Source organism: Scyliorhinus canicula, chromosome 19, assembly GCF_902713615.1.
Source record: "Scyliorhinus canicula chromosome 19, sScyCan1.1, whole genome shotgun sequence".
NCBI lineage: Eukaryota > Metazoa > Chordata > Chondrichthyes > Carcharhiniformes > Scyliorhinidae > Scyliorhinus > Scyliorhinus canicula.
Genome location: NC_052164.1, coordinates 103045502 through 103067600, shown reverse-complemented (window position 1 = coordinate 103067600; position 22099 = coordinate 103045502). Strand labels below are relative to the sequence as shown.

Genomic DNA, 22099 nt, shown 5'->3' with positions numbered 1-22099 from the left:
GGGGTGGTGGGAGGATGGGATCGTTGGTATTGTTAAGGGGATTGATTTTGTATTTGTTACCGTTTACTGTCTGTGGGTGGGGTGTAAATTTTGAAGGAAAATGTGAAAATGGAGAATAAAAACATTTATTAAAAAAATGTGCACCAAAGCATTTTACAGCCAATGACGTGCTTTCTGAAGTGTAGCCATTGTTGTAACGCAGGAAACAGAGCATAACATGTTTTCACAAACAGCAGTAAGATACATGGCCAGATAATCGGTTTTAGCGATGATGTTGTTTGGCCATCAGGAGAAGTCCCCTGCCTTTCTTCAAATCGCACCACCGGATGGTTGACATCCACCCGAGACGGCAGAAGGAGCCTTAATCCAACATCTCATCTGAAAGATCGCACCTCCTACAGTGCAGTGCTCTCTCAGTACCATGCATGAGAGCCCGCCTGGACTATGGGCTTAAGTGGGACTTGAACCTTTTGAATCAGAGGGGAAGAGAGAGAGCTGCCACTGCCCCATGGCTCACAACCCAAGTCCTGAAGGTAGGTTCTTTGTGATGCAGCGAGATAATCGCGGCACTGATGGTAGATATTTACCCACTCAGACAGCTGGGCAGAATGGGGGTGTGTCAGTTTTTGGATGTTATCTGTCTGAAAGCACGCACATCGAAGTATGTTCAAGGAGGCCATTGACAGATTTGGTTCAATCTGCGTTAAAACTGAGCACTCAGCGTTAAGCATAAACCAGTTGGAAAACAGACACCACCTTTACTGATAGATACCATAATTGCACTTAAAATAAGATAGCGCGTTCTACAGAAATACACAGAGTAGAATTCCTTCCAACTGCTCTCAAAACACTTTAGTGGTGCATGTAGGGTTCTCCAATGCCTTGCAGGAATTATTAAACTGTATTTTAAAAATGCTGCATCGAGAGAGATAAGAGACAATTAGAATACGATGCAAAGCTGTAATCTCACTCAAGGGCCCTACAGCACAAACACAGCCTCACAATGCTGCTGGAGACCAACTCTTTCACCATCAGTATTAATGGTTGAAAATAGCTGGAAAGGACAAAATAACTGATGGTCCCACACCCGGGTGCTCACAGACATATTAAACTGGTGGGCTTCACAATAGCCATTTCAATGCCGCAACGTTGACTGCCTTCTTCACCCAAAGGGTTGTGAATCTATGGAGTTCCCTGCCCAGTGAAGCAGCTGAGGCAGGGAATGTTTTCATGATAAAGACAGATGGTTTTTTGACGAATAAAGGGTTATGGTGTTCGGGCGGGAAAGTGGAACTTGAGTCCACAAAAGATCAGCCATGATCTCATTGAATGGCGGAGCAGGCTCGAAGGGCCAGATGGCCTACTCCTGCTCCTAGTTCTTATGTTCAAGCAATTAGTACGGACTGATGTAAATGAACCTCTCATTAAAAAACATTAGTGATAGAGCAATGGTCCACAGAAGAACGATGCAATACAGAAGCAATTGTGCCAGCTCTTTGATAGAATTATCCAAATGATTCCAATTCATTGCCCTGGCTGCACAACAATCTATTTTGATTCTACCCTGGATGGGTCATCATCTGTCAAGAGTTTTGCTGGCCTCTTTTAGCCGCCTTACTGTTTGGTCCAAGGAGAGGCTTTGGGCAACTCTGCCAACTCTGGACAGAGTCCACAACATGATTGGTACGGTAATTGGGAGAATTAACACATTTGCCGATGCACAATTAAGCCACAGTTTTGGACACAGTGAGTGGCTTCTTTACTCTGCGTCAAGTGATACTTCACTTGAGTTGAGGCAACTTAATCCTGGCACAGTTTGATGGAGTGGGAAATATTCCAGTTCCCAAAATATAAATTCTTCATTTTCATAACGAGGGAAAACAGAAGGTTTACAGCCAGCTGGTCTCAGAGGGGGGGGGGGGGGCGGGGGACAATACGAGCAGGCTGAGCATGTTCGCGTCAGGGAAGGAATAACCAGCCAGGTCTCCTAACCCTGAACACTTGTTTGGGCATCGCAAAGGGTCAGAATCGGCATTGATGCAACCCATAATTAAATATCTTGCCACCACAATCTGTCTTGTTCAAAAGTGAAGAATGGCTTGTAGAATTGTGCCATAAGGGGGTCAGGAGAGGAGCGGAGGACGTGAGAAAACTCACACAAAAACTGAAAAAAGGAACCATTTAAAAAATGTCTAATTTTAGCGCTTTTGGTCTTGAATGCATCAATGGCAGGCAAACCTGGCAGGAGAGTCCATTCTATTTAGAAACCACAAGATTGACCCTGTTCGATGCTGCTGTGCAGATCTCATTATTATGAACAGGTCTAGATTCCTTTTAAAAACAATTATTGAACTGACAGTAGACACGTTGGTTCCCCAGCTGTCATTGCTTGTGTTGATCAGCACAAAGTAACGCAGTTTGGAAGCCGCCCTCTGCCTGGATTGTGCGAAATAGCCTTAACTGATGCCGTAGGCTAAGGAATATTCCTAAAGATGTAATTTTATCAGAAAGACTGGACGTGGATTTAAAATTTTCAATTATTAGTTCAATTTTGATGGCATTTTATAATCAGAATTCTTATTAAAGCTGCGGCGAACAAAATGTCACACACCCGGCAAACACTCCGAATGCCAATTAACACCCAGGCAAACGTTTTCTGCAGCTCATCAATAAAGTATAAGAGTAACGTCGCCATAGCCCCAGATGACTAAAGGCTGCTTTCCCCCTGGAGGTGTGTGGTGGGGGGGGGGGGCCCTGGAGGTGTGTGGTTGGGGGGGGGGGAGAGAGAGAGAGAGAGAGAGAGATGGGGGGGGGGGAAGAGAGGAGAGAGAGAGAGAGAGAGAAAGAGAGAGAGATGGGGGGGGGGGAGAGAGAGAGAGAGAGATGGGAGAGAGAGAGAGAGAGAGAGAGAGATGGGGGGGGGAAGAGAGAGAGAGAGAGAGATGGGGGGGAAGAGAGAGAGAGAGAGAGAGAGAGATGGGGGGAAAGAGAGAGAGAGAGAGAGATGGGGGGGGGGAGAGAGAGAGAGAGAGAGAGAGAGAGAGATGGGGGGGGAGAAGAGAGAGAGAGAGAGAAGAGAGAGAGAGAGAGATGGGGGGGGGGGGGGGAGAGAGAGAGGAAGAAAGAGACAGAGAGAGAGGAGAGCTGACTGGTGGTGATTTAACCCGAGGGTCACCACACCTCAGGCGAGGGGCAGGGTTGAGAAGGTGGGGCCTTTGTGAATAATCTCAGCCAGGACGGGAATCGAACTCGCACTGCAGGCCTTGCTCTGCATCACGAACCAGCTGAATGGCCAACGGCGCTAAACAGGAGCTTATCAGGACATTCAAGCTGAGCTGGAGGAGCACGGTGTGATCCCATGAGAAGGATAACGGTCTTGAAATGCTAGCACATTTTCCCATCTTGTAGATCTGGCTAAGTGCAATTTGGAAAAGTTCTATTCAGGTGGCGGGAATGGGGACATCATTGTGGGCAGGAATGGCTGAAGGTAGTGAGAGTTTAAAAAAAAAATTTTTTTTATTCTCCTTTTTCACCCACCGACAATAAACAATAATCAGTAACAAATACGTCTCCCACCCACACGCCCCAACTAATGTTCGATGTTATCCAGTTCTTGAAAGTGCACAATGAATAATGCCCATGAATTGGAGAACCCCTCCATCCTTCCCCTCAGTTCAACTTTAACCTTCTCAAGAGTCAAGAATTCCAACAGGTCCCCCCGCCAAAAGATAGTTGGAGTTAACAGGGCACCATTCCTGAATACTAATGTGACTCACGGTATTACAGCCTTCCAGCCTGACTTACGGCGATTGAAATGGGTGGTTTAACTAAGGTAATTGATTTATTTATTTTTATTATTTGGAATGTCTAATGCATTCACCTCCAAGATCAATCATTGGTAAGGTTGGGGACGACACGGTGACACAGTAGTTAGCACTGCTGCCTCAGAGGCCAGGGACCCGGGTTCGATTCTGACTGTGGGTGACTGTGTGGAGTTTGCACGTTCTCCCCGTGACTGCGTGGGTTTCCTCCGGGTGCCCCGGTTTCCTCCCACAGTCCAAGGACGTAGGGGGATTGGCCGTGCTAACTTGCCCCTTAGGGTGGGGTCGCTGGAATAGGTCAGGGGATTGAGCTTAGGTTGGGTGCTCTTTCAAAGGGTTGGTGCAGACTCAATGGGTCGAATGGCCTCCTTCTGTACTGTAGGGATTCCAAGTTGCACTCCATTATTCTTCTTGATACTTTTGTGTTCTGCCATGTGACTGCCCATTTCAACGGCCGATATCTTTCTGAAGGCTTATCCTCCACGGTGGTTACTACATTTCTGAGTTTCAAATCCTCTGAAAACTTTGATATTATAGATATTATTTCATAGAATTTACAGTTCAGAAGGAGGCCCATCGAGTCTGCACCGGCCCTTACTGAAGAGCACCCTACTGAAGATCTACCCGATCGCAGTAACCCCCACTTAACATTTATTGGACACTAAGGGGCAATTTAGCACGGCCAATCCACCTAACCCACACATCTCTGGACTGTGGGAGGAAACGGGAGCACCCGGAAGAAACCCACGCAGACACGGGGAGAACGTGCAAACTCTGCACAGACACTGACCCAGCCGGGAATCGAACCTGGGACCCTGGAGCTGTGAAGCAACTGCGCTAACCACTGTGCTACCCGTGCTGCCCATACCACTGTACATCCACTGGTGCATTAACACTAAATAATGGATACTGGGTTGGTCACTTTTCAGAATTCTATACTTGATTGTTTCACAATTTAGTGCTTTCTGACCCCAGGAACCATCCAAACACTGCCCATTGCACGCCCGTCCTCAGATTTCCCAGTCCAATTGCAGCGGGCACGAGTGGTCAAAAATGGCGTAAAAAACCTGGAGCTCCAGTTAACTGTCTGCTGCTCAGAGTATCTGGGTAAACGTGCGTTTGGAAAATAAAATAAGACTGGAATGAGCGGCAGAATATTAAACAGCAGTGACTTTGAACAACTACATTTGAACCATGAATAATTTAAAATAATTATTTTAATTTTTGGAAAGTGTTGGAGCATTACATGCCTGTACTACTTGTAAACCACTGGCTCCTGTGGGGTTGGCCTGTTCTAGATAACAATTATGGAATATCAAAACTACTGTCCACGTAGCCGGTCCTGAACCTACAACTGCAGCTGTGCCGCTCAATCCTGTTTTCTTCTCTCGAGAGCTCCCTAAACCTCTTTGCCGATTGTAAGCATGGTTCGTACTAATGTATTACGGACCCTACCCCACCCAATGCAAAACAGATTCCGTGGTAGCGCATTGCAAACCACAGTAAACTCCTCCCTGTAACATAACACAGCTCCGCCGTGATCCACCCCGGAACTTAATCCCTACTGCTGGTTTGGAATTAAGCCGATATTCCACCGGGATCTCCTGGTTATTGAAAGAACACAAGCAACGGCAAAAGAAAAAGATTAAATTAGCAATTGCAGGTTTCAAATTTGAATAAGAGAGGTTTTGCAAAGGATTAAACGGTGTACATTAACTAAACTGTACAATTTGATCAAAGATATTACCAGCTTCAATTTAAATCTTGGAAACAAATTTAAGACCGGTAATAAATGCTGCAGCCTCGACTGCAGGAGCAAAGCCAGTCACAGTAACCATCTGTCTGACTAGATTGACAAACAGCACCAGGCTCAACCCTGTTACAGGAAACACTGCAGGATTTGGGTCAGTGAATGCAGGACTAGCTCAATAGTACTGATGGAATATTGTGCGAGTCTTGTACCATTCACGCTTAAAAACAATTTCGATAATGGAACACTATCAGCAATCGGAGCGTGTGATTGGTGACCACATCAGTGAGCAGCTCTGTCAACTCACTGAACCCAGGATCTGTTCATAGCATCCAGCACGACAACAGAAAGCAGCAAATGAGACAAAAAGAACCTGCGCTAATCAGCCAATTGCTCAATCGTCAGTGCAAAATTGGCGATCTGCCACGTTTACACTGTGCTTACATGCTTTCTTTTGCCTATTTAAAATATTGTCACCATGACAACTCCTCTCTGAATCAAGATCACGAGCTTCCGAGACCATTTAGGAAATATTCTGATGCAGACTGAACTCAGGAAGATTAGTAATCTGTTAACATTACCTCGTTGTGTACGTCAACCCTCATTCATGCCTTGAGACTTGGTCTTCCCAATGCACTCCTAATTTCACACTCTGCCCTCTGTAAACGCAAGGCCATCCAAAGCTTTGCTGCCCATGCCCTGACTTGCACCAAGTCTCGTCCGCTCACCAATCTTGTGCCTGTTTGCGCCCGGTTAATTAATGATTTTTAATTCTCACTTTTTCTAATTCCTCCCCATCTTGAATTTCCTCCATCTCCAGAGCCTCCATGATATCTGCATTAATTCATTGTGGGTTAGTGAGCGTCGTTGATTTTAATCAGCCCAACGTTACTGGCTGTGCCTTCTGGCACCTTGGCCCTTAACTCTGGAATTGACTCCCTAAACCTCTCCTGCCTCTCTACTCTGGTTTCTCCATAAACAGACTCCATAAAACCTACCTTTGATCAGGATTTTGTCATCTGAACCAATATCTCCTTGTAGGCTGAATGTCATACTTTGTTTGATAATGGTCCTGTCAAGAACCTGGAGATATTTCATCGCATTAAAAGCGCTATATGAATATAAGTTGTTGTTGTTGTGGTGGGACAGTATACAGGAATAGATAACCCGCAGGTACAATCGGCCCATATTCAGTGGTGGGCGTTGCCAGGGTCGAACCCGGGTCCTCGACACTGGTCCTGGAATAGCAAACATAACCTACTAGGTTACAGGCAAGAGAACACGCCAGAGCGGCCGGGGGAAGAGCGCGCCAGACAGGGAGGAAGGAACGAGAGGGAGAAAGAGTGAAAGAGATTTAGTAAACAGTACTACTAAATCTACTTCCATCAGCGGAATTTAATGGAAGTTAATCTGTGGCAGGTTTTTCAAGGAGTTTCAGTTCCCCACCGCTATTCAGTAACACGCAAGTCATTTTTTTGACCCCTGGGGAGTTTCTCACCGGTTTAGGCGCCACTTGGAATTTTTTTTAGCACTAGGGAGCTGAACTCAGAGGTTGGCCCCCATTTTGAAAGGGTGCCTCGATCTCTGAGTGAGGTGTGGATCCTCCACACCCCCCACGCATGGGCAATGTCCACACACACATAGACACAACCCCACAAGTGAGCACACCCTGCTACAGGGTCCTTGGGGGTCCCTCTCTTCAAGCCCCCCACCCCCCGAACTTCCCAGAGGCCCCTTCTTACATGCCAAGCACCTCCCCAGCCTTCAAACCCCACTTCCATCCTCCTTTCATGGGCACGTCCTCCCTGGGGCCCTGACCCTTGGCATTGCCACCCTGGCAGCTGGGCACCCTTGCGCTGCCACTCTGGCAGTGCTTCTGCCAGCTTGGCAGTGCCAAGGTGCCCACGCAATGGGCACGAGCGAGAGCACAACGCAGCCGGTAGATCTGGCGATCATCATTTTAGCACGTTTCAAATCTTACAAAAATATTTAAACACTCATCTCGTCCCTGCTAAGAAGAAATTATTCCATACATTTACCCACAAAAACGCAGCACATTATGAACTTTTGCATCTTACACAGCATCTGCCATGTATTAACATTAAATTTCATTTCCCAAAGATCCAGCACGTAAACACATTGGTGTAAGAGAGAGCATCTGGAAACCTGCAGCCATCTGCCCTAGCACGAGTGAGGATTGTTACTGTCCCCAATTCTCTGCTTCCCTACTGAAGGTCAATTATTACTGTCCAGTACTCTCTTCTTCCCCTATTGGAGGTAAATTATTACTGCCTAGTACTCTCTCCTTCCTCTTTCGGTGATGAATTATTACTGCCCAGTACTCGCTCCTTCCCCCAGAGGAGGTGAGTTATTACTGCCCAGTACTCTCTCCTTCCCCCACTGGAGGTGAATTATTACTGCCATTTACTCTCTCCTTCCCCCATTGGAGGTGAATTATTACTACCCAGTACTCTCTCCTTGCTCCATAGCTGATGAATTATTGCTGCCCAGTACACTCTCCTTCCCCCACTGGAGGTGAATTATTACTGCCCTGTACTCTCTCCTTCCTCATTGGTAATGAATTATTACTCTTCCCCCTTTGGAGGTGAATTATTACTGCCCAGTACTCTGTTCTTCCCCCATTGGAGGTGAATTATTACTGCCCAGTACTCTCTCCTCCCCCCATTGGAGGTGAATTATTATTGCCCAGAACTTTCTCCTTCCCCCTTTGGAGGTGAATTATTACTACCCAGTACTCTCTCCTTCCCCCATTGGAGGTGAATTATTGCTGCCCAGTATCTCTCCTCCCCCCATTGGAGGTGAATTATTACTACCCAGTACTCTCTCCTTCCTCATTGGAGGTGAATTATTACTGCCCATTACTCTCTCCTTCCCCCATTGGAGGTGAATTATTACTACCCAGTACTCTCTCCTTCCTCATTGGAGGTGAATTATTACTGCCCATTACTCTCTCCTTCCCCCACTGGAGGTGAATTATTACTACCCAGTACTCTCTCCTTCCTCATTGGTAATTAATTATTACTGTCTCCTTCCCCCATTGGAGGTGAATTATTACTGCCCATTTCTCTCTCCTTCCCCCATTGGAGGTGAATTATTACTACCCAGTATTCTCTCCTTCCCCCTTTGGAGGTGAATTATTACTACCCAGTATTCTCTCCTTCCCCCTTTGGAGGTGAATTATTACTGCCCAGTACCCTCTCCTTCCTCCATCGGTGATGAATTATTGCTGCCCAGTACTCTCTCCTTCCCCCCATTGTAGGTGAATTATTACTGCCCGGTACTCTCTCCTTCCTCTAATGGTGATAAATTATTTGTCTCCTCCTCTCTCCTAACCCCATTGGAGGGAATTATTACTGCCCGGTACTCTCTCCTTCCTCATTGGTAATGAATTATTACTGTCTCATTCCCCCTTTGGAGGTGAATTATTACTGCCCATTACTCTCTCCTTCCCTCATTGGAGGTGAATTATTACTGTCCATTACTCTCTCCTTCCCCCATTGGAGGTGAATTATTACTGCCCAGTACTCTCCTTCCTCTATCGGTGATGAATTATTACTGCCCATTACTCGCTCCTTCCCCCATTGGAGGTGAATTATTACTGCCCAGTACTCTCTCCTTCCCCCATTGGAGGTGAATTATTACTGCCCAGTACTCTCTCCTTCCCCCACTGGAGGTGAATTATTACTGCCCAGTACTCTCTCTTTCCCCCATGCGAGTCAATTACTGTTCCCTGCTCTCTCTTTCCACCTTTAGTGTTGGATATATTACTGTACATGTTGATATTGTACACTGTTTATTATAAATGAAGTTCTCTTAATAAAAATACTTCTTTAAAAATAGTGACTGATCTCAGCTCCCTCTCTCCTTACCTTCAAATACTTCATCATCTGAAAGTAATTGGGTTTTGGAATGTAACACAGAATGCACCAGTTGCATGTACGTATTTAATGCTCAAATTAATCACAGACATGTTGCAGCATTAAAATTTAAACAACATGGAAATGGAGAGATGCAGAATAAAAGTTTGAATGTTTCCTTGGATGAGGCTAACATTTAAAAACATTACAGGATTTGACATGGAATACATTGATTGATAGATACCATTAATTTATTTGCACATACAGTATCCCGAGGAATGATCTGCTCATTCAGGGTCAATAGCTTGATTACAATTTGCTGTAGTTTGTTCAAAATATCTTCATCTTAAAGTTGTGAAAGTTTGCTGAAGAGCTGGAATATTTCAGATTCCCGCCGCTCACTGTCCTGGTCTTAATAAACAGCTGCGAGCTGTAATGTTTCATTTCTGAATCCTACATTACAGATGTACTAATTCATTTGTTTTTATAGTGTTTGTCCAACTATGAACATATGAAAAAGGACAGGAAGGTCCATTTGGGCCATCAATCCCACCTCATCCCAGCGCACTGCCGCCTCACGCACCAAAAACATGTCTAACCCCTTGAGGCATTTTAGGCAAGTTGCAGGAAAGCACTAACTCCCAAGTATTCCTCCTTCCAGCTACCCTGAAACCGCGTTGCTTCGCACAAGTCCTGTTTCAAATTAGAGAGGCAAAACATTAATGTGCAAATGTAAAAGGATCAGAACTGTGAAAATAGAGTGGAAGAAAGCGTGACAAAGTGTTTGGGGCTTTGTATTTGGTTAACACACGGACAACAGGTCAGGAATAGATGACCCTTGCGCTCAATATCTGAATCAGATATCTTGATCCTATTCACGCCCTTCAATGAACAAAAATATATCTTAAAAAAAATACAATTGTCAGTTAGCATCCGTAAACACAGAGACAGATTAGCATTGTGGATTTAAACCCTTCAGAAGAACTGAAAGAAATTGATTTCGCAATGTAAACAAGAGAGGACGAGGGGCAAGGGTGAGAAAGAATTCCGCACTGTCTGTGTGCAGTTTGCATTTTCTCCCCATGTCTGCGTGGGTTTCCTCCAGGTGCTCTGGTTTCCTCCCACAATCCAAAGATGTGCAGGTAAGGTGGATTGGCCACCAATGTGTTAATTGCCCTGGTATCCTAAAAAGTTAGGTGGGGTTACTGGGTTATGGGGATAGGGTGGAGGCGTGGGTTTAAGTGGGGTGTCCTTTCCAAGGGCCGGTGCAGACACGATGGGCCGAACAGCCTCCTTCTGCACTGTAAATTCTATGAAGCAGAGACCATAGAATTATCTGTTGGAAAACTAAACAAATATTTAAAGCTGATGATAAAGACTATGGGCGGAATTCTCCGCAAGGCCCGACGCCGTCGTGAAACCTGGAGAGGTTCACGACGGCGTCGGAAGCCTCTCCCGACCCCCTCTTCTCCCCTACCCAGGGGGATAGGCGGGCCGTACCGGGAAACTCGGCGGCCGGGCCTTGTCCCTGGCTTCAAGGCCCGGTGCACCAAGAATGATGCCGCGGCGGTGCCTAATGACGTCAGCCGCGCATGCGCGGGTTGGACAGCTCAAATTGCCGTCTTTCCCCTCAGCCGCCCCGCAAGACGTGGCGGCTTGATCTTGCGTCGTGAACAGGTCGGGAACGGCAGGCCGCTCGGCCCATCCGGGTCGGAGAATCGCGGGTCGCCGTAGAAAACGGCGGCCCGCGTTTCTCCGAGCAGCGTGTCGGAACACCGGACACGCCATTGGGGGGGGGGGGAGGAGAATAGCGGGAGCGGACCTCCCGCTATTCTCCCACCCATCGTGGTTGCAGAGAATCGCGGCCTATGAGAGGGCAGGGAGAAGCATGAGCAGTTTGCGATTGATGGAGGGCTATGGGAATGGAAGAGGGAAGTGGGAATTGTTGTTGACTGAACCAATGAAGAGCTAGCACAGTTATGATGATGTGAATGGCCTCTTGCTCGGTTAGCTCCTACAGTTTTATGAAAGACAATGAAAAAGTTGAACAGCTGACTAAAGTGATAAAACACATGGGAGATCAACGAAGGAAACAAAAGAATGGTGTGGGCAGGAAATCGGAGATAAAAGCAATGGATTGGAGAGTCAACCTGCGAACCCTGGTAAATAACAGATCACTAACTAACCCCACCCATCCCTGTTTCTTTGTCTCTCAAATCCAGTTCATAGTTCTCACCCATCATCTTTGATGGCAGCACTCAAAATATTTTCCTTCTCAACAGCTTCCAACTCTGGTTAATTCATGAAAGCATTGAATAATGATCCCATAGATCGTGATTCCTCCCACCTTTCTGATCAGGGGTTGGTTTAGCCCACCAGGCTAAATCGCTGGCTTTTAAAGCAGACCAAGCAGGCCAGCAGCACGGTTCGATTCCCGTACCAGCCTCCCCGGACAGGCGCCGGAATGTGGCGACTAGGGGCTTTTCACAGTAACTTCATTGAAGCCTACTCGTGACAATAAGCGATTTTCATTTCATTTTCATTTCATCAGGAGACCAGGAAAAGCTCGTCACCTGACGCTCCAAGTTCTCTCGCCTCTAGTCCTTACATCTTTCTGTCATTTCGCAATATTGCTCATCTCTTTCAGAAGAAAGAATTAAGAGTTCCTCTGAACTTAGACGGACCAGAGGGGGATCCTGTTGCACCCTTATGTGCCACATTCCTTGCATTTTTGGTAACCAGTAAAATCAGAAACCGTCGAGGAACATATATTTTGCCATAACTTCTGATTCTTTGATCAGTCGACGCAAGATATGAGCAACTTTCTCCGCCAGCTGCCAACTTCCAGTTCAACACAAATTCCAAACCCAAGCATAGTTTTCAAGTTCTGGCTTGCATGAAAACCAGGAACTGACACTTCTAGTTTACTGTCTGAGTGACAATCCGTCCTTTTCTCCCCCATACAAAACTGACAAGTGGATTCAGTGACAATACTCTGAGCAGCCTGACTCGCAGCCAGTCAGACGGACCAGAGCTGCAGGAGCTGGGATAGAATCATAATCGGTGCAACGCAACTGAAAATAAAATTCACCCAGGCTTTTGGACATCTGATTATATTCATTTTAGGAATGGATCTATTAATGGAAGGCCCACATCGCTGAAATGAATTAAAAAAGATTTGTTAGTGTATACAGTTAATGATTTAGTGCAGGCCAGCTTCAGTTTGCACAGGACACGAGGAGGAGTAATGGCCCAGGGATCAAACCACATTCCAACGCTAGGCCCTGATTCTTGAGCGTACAAGCCTGTACTTTGCCAGATTCGCTCTGCCAGCAAGATCCTCCCCCAGGACTAGACCAGTACTGCCAGTTACAGCCACATATGGACTAAAAATTAGCCCAGTGTAATTCCACATTTAAAAGACAACATTTAGTATTAACACCTCTAAATCATGACATCTGACACAAATATTTTGTCTGGATGAGCTGCTAAGCTTGCCAGTGCTGCACTCCCAACATCTCCCTTTAGAAATTACTGAGAATCACAGCCCACTGGCAAGGCACAAGCATTTAGAGAAACACTGCACCTGAAAGATGCAGCAGGTCACCCCTGCGCCTCCTCCAGGGGATGCCCGTCGTACGTTACCCAGCGTAGAAGGGGTGTTTCAGCTCTCTTTTTACTCAGCGCAGACTTCAAAAATTTGCAACCACCACTGCCCCAACTCAGACTGACCGCTTCTAGCCCACGTTGAAATAAACTATATTACCAGCTACACTCAACATGGCACCTGTTCCCAACACTGTGCCGTGCCCACTTCTACCGCCAGCAATACACAAACTTGCAGAGAAGAACATTTCATATCAACAGGCGAGACACAAGTATTACAGCTTTAATCTTTAATCCATATAATGTTGATTCAGAGGGAGGGACGGAAGTAATTTCATCCAGTTAGATAAAAAAAATACTGAGAACCCTGTGCATTACCCTGGGAGTAATCTTTATCCTGATTTTTTTTAAATTTAGAGTACCCAATTCTTTTTTTTCCCAATTAAGGGGCAATTTAGCGTGGCCAATCCACCTACCCTGCAAATTTTTTTAGGTTGCGGGGGGTGAGACCCACGCAGACACGGGGAGAATGTGCAAACTCCACACAGACAGTGACCCGGGACTGGGATCGAACCCGGGTCCTCGGCATCATGAGGTAGTAGTGCTAACCACTACAACACCCTGCCGTCCGGGAGTTATCTTTCTCCTGATGAATGATGATTCTGTATAATTATACACAAATGCAGTGACCACCACTTAAATCCTTTACTCTGTTGAAATTGTGCCCAACCATCCTTCTTATACTATGGAAATGCAGTAACTCTGTCAAGTTTGAGGGTGTTGATATTGAGTGGGATGGAATTAAGACATGTGTCTGATGTCTTCTAATGCAATAATTTCATTTCATTTCAATTGGAGATAAATTTGTATACTCAACAATGATCAAAACTTGGGTGGATCCACAGACTATTGAAACTGGAAATAACAGAGCATGCTGCACCCCCTACCTCCACGTAACGGCATGGTTTCTTTCAGTGATGACAAAGTGCTCCATCCCCTTGTAATTCTAACAATTCAGCTAATATCATCACCTGCTTGGGGAACTTTCAATTTTGAATTTACACTTTATTCCATGACACTTAACTGTAGGGCCATCATGTTCTTCACCCTTATTCCTAATCCTTAATCTAATCAAGGACGGAGATCCACAGTCACATTCTCTCGTTTGCCATTCAGCATGGTGACTAATTGAAAAAGAATATATGTGTCCCTGACATCCTAAACCCACTGCACCGCTCTGTAGGAGTTGAGGCAGCCATAATCTGCACAAGGCAGGGTGTCTCAAAGCACTTTGCACCTTCTGATTCCTACAACTGGTCCTCCTCCATCTATTTATAAACCATAACTTGATGACGCATCCTAAACAGTCGCGCATGACAGTTGGATTGTAAAATTAGACTAAGGTGAGAGTGTTCATTGACAGAGAGGTGAGAACAGTGAGATGCTTAGAATCAGCTTGGAAGCATTGAGAACACCGCTCCACACACCAGTCATGCAATTACAGTTGCTGCAAAGATAGCAGGATTCAGATTAGCAAAGCTTTGGTTAATAAAGGTTTTTCCGCAGGCTCTGTCCTACCTGTAATGTTGACCTCAACCAGACCTGACCGCTTGCCAATTGCATTTGTAGCTTCACAGACATACGTCCCAGCCAGCTCATGGGTCACAGACCCTTTGAAGAGCAGAGTGGTGTTCTGCGGCTCCACATTTACAGGCAATGAGCCATTCAACCTGTAAAAATAAACACACAGTCATTTCAACAAAGATCAAAGCCATCAGAGCATTAGAACAGTGGCTTTTCACCAGAGGTTAAATTCAGTGGCGGCGAAACAGATTAATGTCGCCTCCTCCCTCTGACCACGGCACAGTGCGGCAAATCTCATCGAGTCATACTCCATCTGTGGCACCTGGGCTAGAATCTGGGAAAATGTAGTCTACCTCTCATTTAACAAAACAATAGTCAAGAAAACTAGCAATGTTTGAGAGCCAAAATACAATGCATTATATCAGCATGGTTATCGAGAGAGAGGGAGGGAGACAGAAGCTCTGTCCCTCAGAAGATAAATACTTGAGCAGAGTCCGAATTTTACATTCTGAGCACATGCAGTGTTCTATCACCTGTACTGTGGGAACATTCTGGCTGTCTGCACTCAGTTGCTTCTCAAAATTATTTCAAGAAAAATTAAAGGACAAATTTCAAATTATTTATTAAGATTAAATTTACAATTATTTTGTTTTAGAGGTTCCGCTTGTGCAAGTTTGAAAAAAAAAATGATAAATGTACAGCTTAGATAATAGCAGCTGCTGCATTTGTTTTATGTTAATTTTAAAAGTATTGAGAAATTTTCCAAAAATGTGTTAAAACTTTGACGACAATGTTCTTGGTTAAATATTTCAAACATCTCAACAAAAAAATATGTACACAAGATTCTAATTCCTAACAGCTGTAAATGAGGCAGAGAAATAGACAGAGAGCATGCACCATGTTGCTAACTGATTTGCATTAACTTTTCTCTGAATTTGCTCAACATGTTTATCTGTCTGGGGAAGGGTGGGGAGGAAGGGGGGGGGGGGGGGGGGGGCTTGCTAATCTCCAGCTTTGCTCCAGACTTCAGTGTCTCTCATATTTTTGTTTGTGAATTGTTAAGCGTTTGCATTTGTTTCGATGCTTGTTGGGAGTCAGTGAGATGCCTCACTCCCCCGTGCTTGTTCAGGCTGAAATAAGTGCCTAGCCTCTGCACCCTCTTCAACTCGAAACTGATTGTCAGCTCCACATATGCCCATCACAAACACTCCTTACACTTTCCCCTCCTCAGGATTGCATTCTGCTGGTGCACTCTACTTCTGTCAACAATGGACATTTAAAAAAAAAACAAATTTTTATGGGATGTGGATGCCACTGGCTAGGCCAGCATTTGTTGCCCATCCCTAATTGCCCTGGAGAAGGTGGTGGTGAGCTGACTTCTTGAACTGCTGCAGTCCATGTGGTGTAGGTACACCCACTGTGCTGTTAGGGAATTCCAGGATTTTGACCCAGCGACAGTGACGGAACGGTGATACATTTCCAAGTCAGGGTGGTCAGTGACTTGGATGGGAACCTCCAGGTGGTGGAGTTCCCAGGTATGTGCTTCCCTTGTCCTTCTAGATGGTGGCGGTCTTGGGTTTGGAAGGTGTTGCCTCGGAGCCTTAGTGAATTCCTGCAGTGCATCTTGTAAGTGGTACACACGGCCGCCACTGGATGTCAGTGGTGCAGGGAGTGAATGTTTCTGGAAGGGGGAGCAATCAGGCGGAGCTGCTTTGACCTGGATGGTGTCGAGCTGAGTGTTGGAGGAGCTGCACTTATCCAGGCAAGTGAAGAGTATTCCATTACACTCCTGACTTGTACCTGAGGTGATGGACAGGCTTTGGGGAGAAAGGAGCTGAGTTACTCACTGCAGGATTCCTAGCCTCAGATTTTCTCTTGTAGCCACAGTATTAATGTGGCTAGTCCAGTTCAGTTTATGATCAGTGCTAACCCCCAGGATGTTGATTGTGGGGAATTCAGTGATGGTAATGTCATTGAATGTCATGGGGGCGAGGGTTTGATTCTCTCTTATTGGAGATGGTCATTGCCTGGCACTTGTGCGGCACCAACGTAACTTGCCACTTGTCAGCCTAAGCTGTATATTGTCCAGGTCTTGTTGCATTTGCATGGGGACTGCTTCAGTATCTGAGGAGTTGCGAATGGTGAACATTGTGCAATCATCAACAAACATCCCAACATCTGACCTTATGAGTGAAGGTCATTGATGAATCAGCTGAAGATAGTTGGGTTGGGGACACTACCCTGAGGAACTCCTGCAGTGACGTCCCAGGACTGAGATGACTGATCTCCAATCACCACAACCATCCTCCTTTGTGCCAAGTTTGACTACATTTGAAAAATGTGAACGCTGCACTTCAGGAGTTAACAATAATGGGTCCAGGAACCATAATAAAAAGGAAAACCTGCATCCAGAGTCACAAGTCACAAATATCCTATCAGTAACCTAATAGCACAGCATCATTTTTGATACTATATACTGGAACCCCAATGAATGTATGAATGTTTAGTCAAATAAGTTGCAGAAACCTTCACCTCCGATATCACCTGGATGGAACAACAGGTGAGAGAGGGGTGAACAGGTTAGCTGGAATCTCCTCGCCTGCCACTGCTAACAAATTTCAACATGAAAGGGGCAGTACGGTGGCACAGTGGTTAGCACTGCTTTCTCATAGCACCAGGGAACCGGGTTTGATTCTGGCCTCGGGTGACGGTGTGGAGTTTGCACATTTTCCCCGTCCGTGGGTTTCCTCCGGGTGCTCTGGTTTCCTCCCACAGTCCAAAGATGTGCAGGTTAGGTGGATTGGCCATGATAAATTGTCCTTTGTCCAAAAGGTTAGGTGGGATTACAGGAATAGGTGGGGTTATAGGGCCTAGGTAGGGTGCTCTTTCAGAGGGTCAGTGCAGACTCGTTGGGCCGAATGGCCTCCTTCTGCACTGTAGGGATTCTATGAACAAATGGCAAATGGAACCCAATGTGAGCTGTTAACATTCAAAATCTTGCCTACATTGAGGGACTTTCAAGCCATAAAGTGAGAACAAATCACGCATAAGACAGACAAGAAATGTTTTTATTCCCTCTCTCTCTCCTGTGGCCCGTTTGAACCAAGTGTACACAGCCATCCCCAAACAACTCTAATAATTAGACTCTGTGACCTTGTGCAGGAGGAGTGGAATCCAGTCCTGTCCCACTCAATGCCTGGTTGCAAACATGCTTAGCAAGAGTCAGGGCATTATGTCTTCACCGACTCTCCAGACAAGCATCATGACTTTGTGTCATTCCTAAGCCTTTTTCCCCATATACCCCCTGCAATTGTTTCTATTCAAACAATCATCTGATGTCCTATTGAATTCCCCAATTGAATCTGCCTCCACCACACTTCCAGGCTGTGATTTCCAGACCCCAACCACACGTTGTGAAAACATTTTTTCTCACATCACACTTGCTTCTTCTGCAAATCACTTTTAAATCTGTGACCTCTCGCTCTCGATCCTTTTATGAGCGAGAACAATTTCTCCTTGCCTACTCTGTCCAGCTCCCTCATGATTTTGAACATCTCTATCAAATCTCCTCTCAGCCATCTTCTCTCCAAGGGGAACAGTCCCAACCTCTCCAATCTGCCCTCATAACTGAAGTTTCTCATCCCTGGAACCATTCTTGTAAACTTCTCCTGCTCTCTCTCCAATGTGTTCACATCCTTCCTATAGTGTAACACCCAGGACTGTTCACAATATTCCAGTTGAGGTCTAACTAGTGTCTGTATAAGTTCCGCATAACCTCCTCGCTCTTTGTACTCTGTGCTCCTATTAATAAACCGTGGAATACTCTCTCCTTCATTAACTGCTCTCTGCACCCGTCTGGCCACTGCTAGTGAGTTATGCACATCGATGCCCAGATCCCTCTGCTCCTGCACCCCCTTAAGAATTCTACCCCTGGTTTTAAATTTACTTCCTACCCAAATGCATCACTTCACACTTACCCACCTTGAACTTCATCTGTCACCTATCTGCCCACTCCATCAACTGTCCATGTTCTTTTGAAGTTCTCCACCTTCCTCTTGATTGTTAACAATATCTCCAAGCTATGTATCGTCTGCAAACTTTAAAACTGTCTAGATCATTGATATGTATCAGGAAAGAAATATAGGTTCCTGGGGAACACTACTACACACCTTCCACCTGCCTGAAAAATATTCATCAACTGTTACTCTCTGCTTCCTATTCTTCAGCCAACTTTTTGTATCATGTTGCTACTGTCCCCGATATTCCATCAGCTATAACTTTTCTCACAAGTCTGTTGTGTGGCACTGTACTAAATGTATTTTGCAAGTCCATGTACCTCACATCAACAGTATTACTCTCATCAACCCTTTCTGTTACCTCCACAAAAGCTCCAGCAAGTTACGTAAACATGATTTCCCCTTTAGAAATCCATTTCGGCTCTTCCTGATCAAACCACATTTTTCCATGTGACTACTAGTTCTATCCCAAATAATTGTGTTTCCAGAAGCTTACCCACCGCCGATATTAAACTGACTGGTCTGTGATTGCGGTGACCATCATTTCAACCTTTTCTGAAAAACAGCGCAACAGGAATCCTGACTAATTTTGTCTATTGTCTACGGTGCGGAGATTACTTATGGCATTCCAACGGAGGACAATGAATGTAGCGCACAACGTTACTGAAACCTGAGATTTTCTGGCCTGGACAACATGTGGCATCTTTAGCCACCAGGTACACACTCCTAATCCTAAAGTACAAAGCTGCAACTTCCCTGGCTCCATCTCCACTGCAGCCAGCAATGTGCGAAATGACATGCCCCAAAAGATAAGTGCATCAAGGTGTAGCGTTGTTGTTTTGACGACAAGCCTTTCCACTTTATTGCTACACCAATTGCAACTGCTGATTGGCAATGGCTGCAGGTGTCGCTGAGCTCGTAAAACTCAAACCCTTTAACACGGCTGTGTTGTGCTCCGACTGTTATTGTACGCAATCCTGCACTGACAGGCAAGTGATGAATCAGCTCAAGAGCACTGAAAAGCCGATTAATTGTCAGGATAAATTCTGTTTCTCCCACCATCACAATCACAATCAAGTCCTGTCCAATCACTCAGTCAGACACCTGGCCTGGCTTCAGTCAAAGATATTAAACTTCAGTTTTGTGCAGCCAGAAAGAGTTTTGAAAGCTCCCTCGTGCAGCCGGTGAAGGTAGAACAAAGCACACCAAAAACAAAAAGGGTCATGCGGCAATGTCATGTGAGGTTAGTGCTCACCCTGCAGCAAAACAAATCCTACCTCCCTTCATTACATAATGCACCATTAGTGATAACTAAACACGCACATAACATCTCCTTGTGTCGTATCATTGGTCTAGGAAGCAGAGAGGCTTCCGCAAGAATCCGACTGAAGAACTTGATCAAAGCTAATGCAGTTGGTTCATTTATGTTGAAAATTACAGACAGGTGCGGGCATCAGTCAGAAAGATGAAACCGCAGCTAAACAGCGCTCAACCTTCAGAGTTCTGATCATCGGGGAAGTACAGTGGACATTAGCCCTGGACAGATGGCATTGGATCAGCTGCCAGTTATACACAGCACCTGGTCTTCAATTCCATTCCAGTCAACAGTATTAAATATTAAGAACGATCTACAACGGGAAGCTGGTCGGATACCATCCATTTGAAGCCACTGTCCAGGACGAGATTTTACCCTGGAATCTTTCTGGGTTAATAATGGAAAACTGAGCAGGGTGCCAGATTTGGGAGACTGTCTTTAGTCAGAGAGACTTAAGCAAATGGAACCAATCTGTATGCAGATAATAACAACTGGATTATTACCAGCTTTCGAAACAAATCAAAGGGGTCATTGTCGCTTTGGGAGTTTGTGATCTAACATTCACTGTCCAAACCACAGAAAACGCTAAGCCCTCCCACTCCCACAGATCCCGCCCCAGCCACCTATCAGAAGCTCCTGCCCGACATAGTTATGAGTTTGTGTAATACCCACACAGATAATCTGCTGCCATTGTTTCCATTATAAACAATGAGAGTGAGTCAGTTTGCTGACTGGGGGGAAATGCAGCTGTGGCAATGCAGACATGGTTTTTAATATGGCAACAGCCACCTGATGTCACACAAAGCCGTGGGAAAGGAATGAATGGATAGAGATAGGACAGTGTGCATTTTAAACAAACACAGAGGGATATTGTGAAGGAACCCTCCTGGGTGCTGTTGAGACTCAGTCACCTACTCACTCACGAGCAGACCAGAGATATCAGCAACCAACCTCCACATGTAGGACAGCTTCTAAAGCTGAGACAGGACACAGTGTACATTATACATTCAAGGATACAGTGCCATAGACATCGGGGTGTGGGGTGGGACCAGACGATCTCACCACCGATCAACGCCGAGTGACATGCTAAGAGGAGGTTAGAGAATGTTCCCCATGTAAATACTGGGCAACACGGTCAAACTGTTTCTGGTCTCCGTTACCATAAACCAGCCTCATTTCCTCCTTTGCAATTCACTCTCGAATGTTCAGTTGAATGGATTAATTCACCAAACTGAAGGTTCCGCATAAGCAACGGAAGACAGATTGGTGATAATGCATCAGACACCCAGCCCTTTCACAACCACAGCGATGCCAGCGTCCCGAAATTACATGAAATTGGGGGTTTTCGACCAAGCTCAAATATGGGGCGGGATTCTCCAACCCCCCGCCGAGTCGGAGAATCGCTGGGGGCCGGCCTCAATCCCCCCCCCCGCCATGTCCCGAATTCTCCGGCATCAGAGATTCGGCGGGGGCGGGAATGTCATGCCTCTCCCGCCGGCGTGGATCAAACCACCCACCTTACCGGCGGGACCAGGCGAGCGCGAGCGGGGTCCTAGGGGCGGGCGCGGGGCGATCTGACCCCGGGGGGGTGCCCCCACGGTGGCCTGGCCGACGATCGGGGCCCACCGATCGGCGGGCGAGCCTGTGCCATGGGGGCACTCTTTTCCTTCCGCCTTCGCCATAGTCTTCACCATGGCGGAGGCGGAAGTGACCCCCTGTGCATGCGGGGGGATGATGTCAGCAGCGCTGACGCTCCGGCGCATGCGCGGAGTTCCGCCGGCCCTGGCTGGCGTGCGCCAAAGGTCGTTCCCGCCACCCAGCCACTCCCATCACGCCGGGACCCCCCGCCCCGCCGGATAGGGGAGATTCCCGGCCATGGTCACACTGTTAAGACCCCGGATTGGAACCCAACTATTTGTAATTTGTAAAACTGTGAGGAATGGTGACTGTAGCACAGGAGTGATGGCCCGGATCGGTGGGTATCTTTTATGATAAAATAAACTTTAATTTAAATACAGAATTAACCACATTAACAACAAAGAAATAATTTTACAGTTAACAGTTCTTAAATGAAAAAAAAATGGAAAACGCTTATTGTCATAAGTAGGTTTCAATGAAGTTACTGCGAA

General features: G+C 46.1%; 1 protein-coding gene across 6 annotated transcripts in view; it reads right to left on the bottom strand.

Annotated features, from left to right (window-relative positions):
• nectin1b (nectin cell adhesion molecule 1b) overlaps positions 1–22099 on the bottom strand; it is a 463505-nt gene that overhangs the window by 294208 nt on the left and 147198 nt on the right. For all 6 annotated transcript variants that reach the window (XM_038779767.1, XM_038779769.1, XM_038779768.1 and 3 more), the window contains exon 5: positions 14634–14785. In XM_038779767.1, the coding sequence (XP_038635695.1) occupies positions 14634–14785 (152 nt within the window). The remainder of the gene's footprint in view (positions 1–14633; positions 14786–22099) is intronic.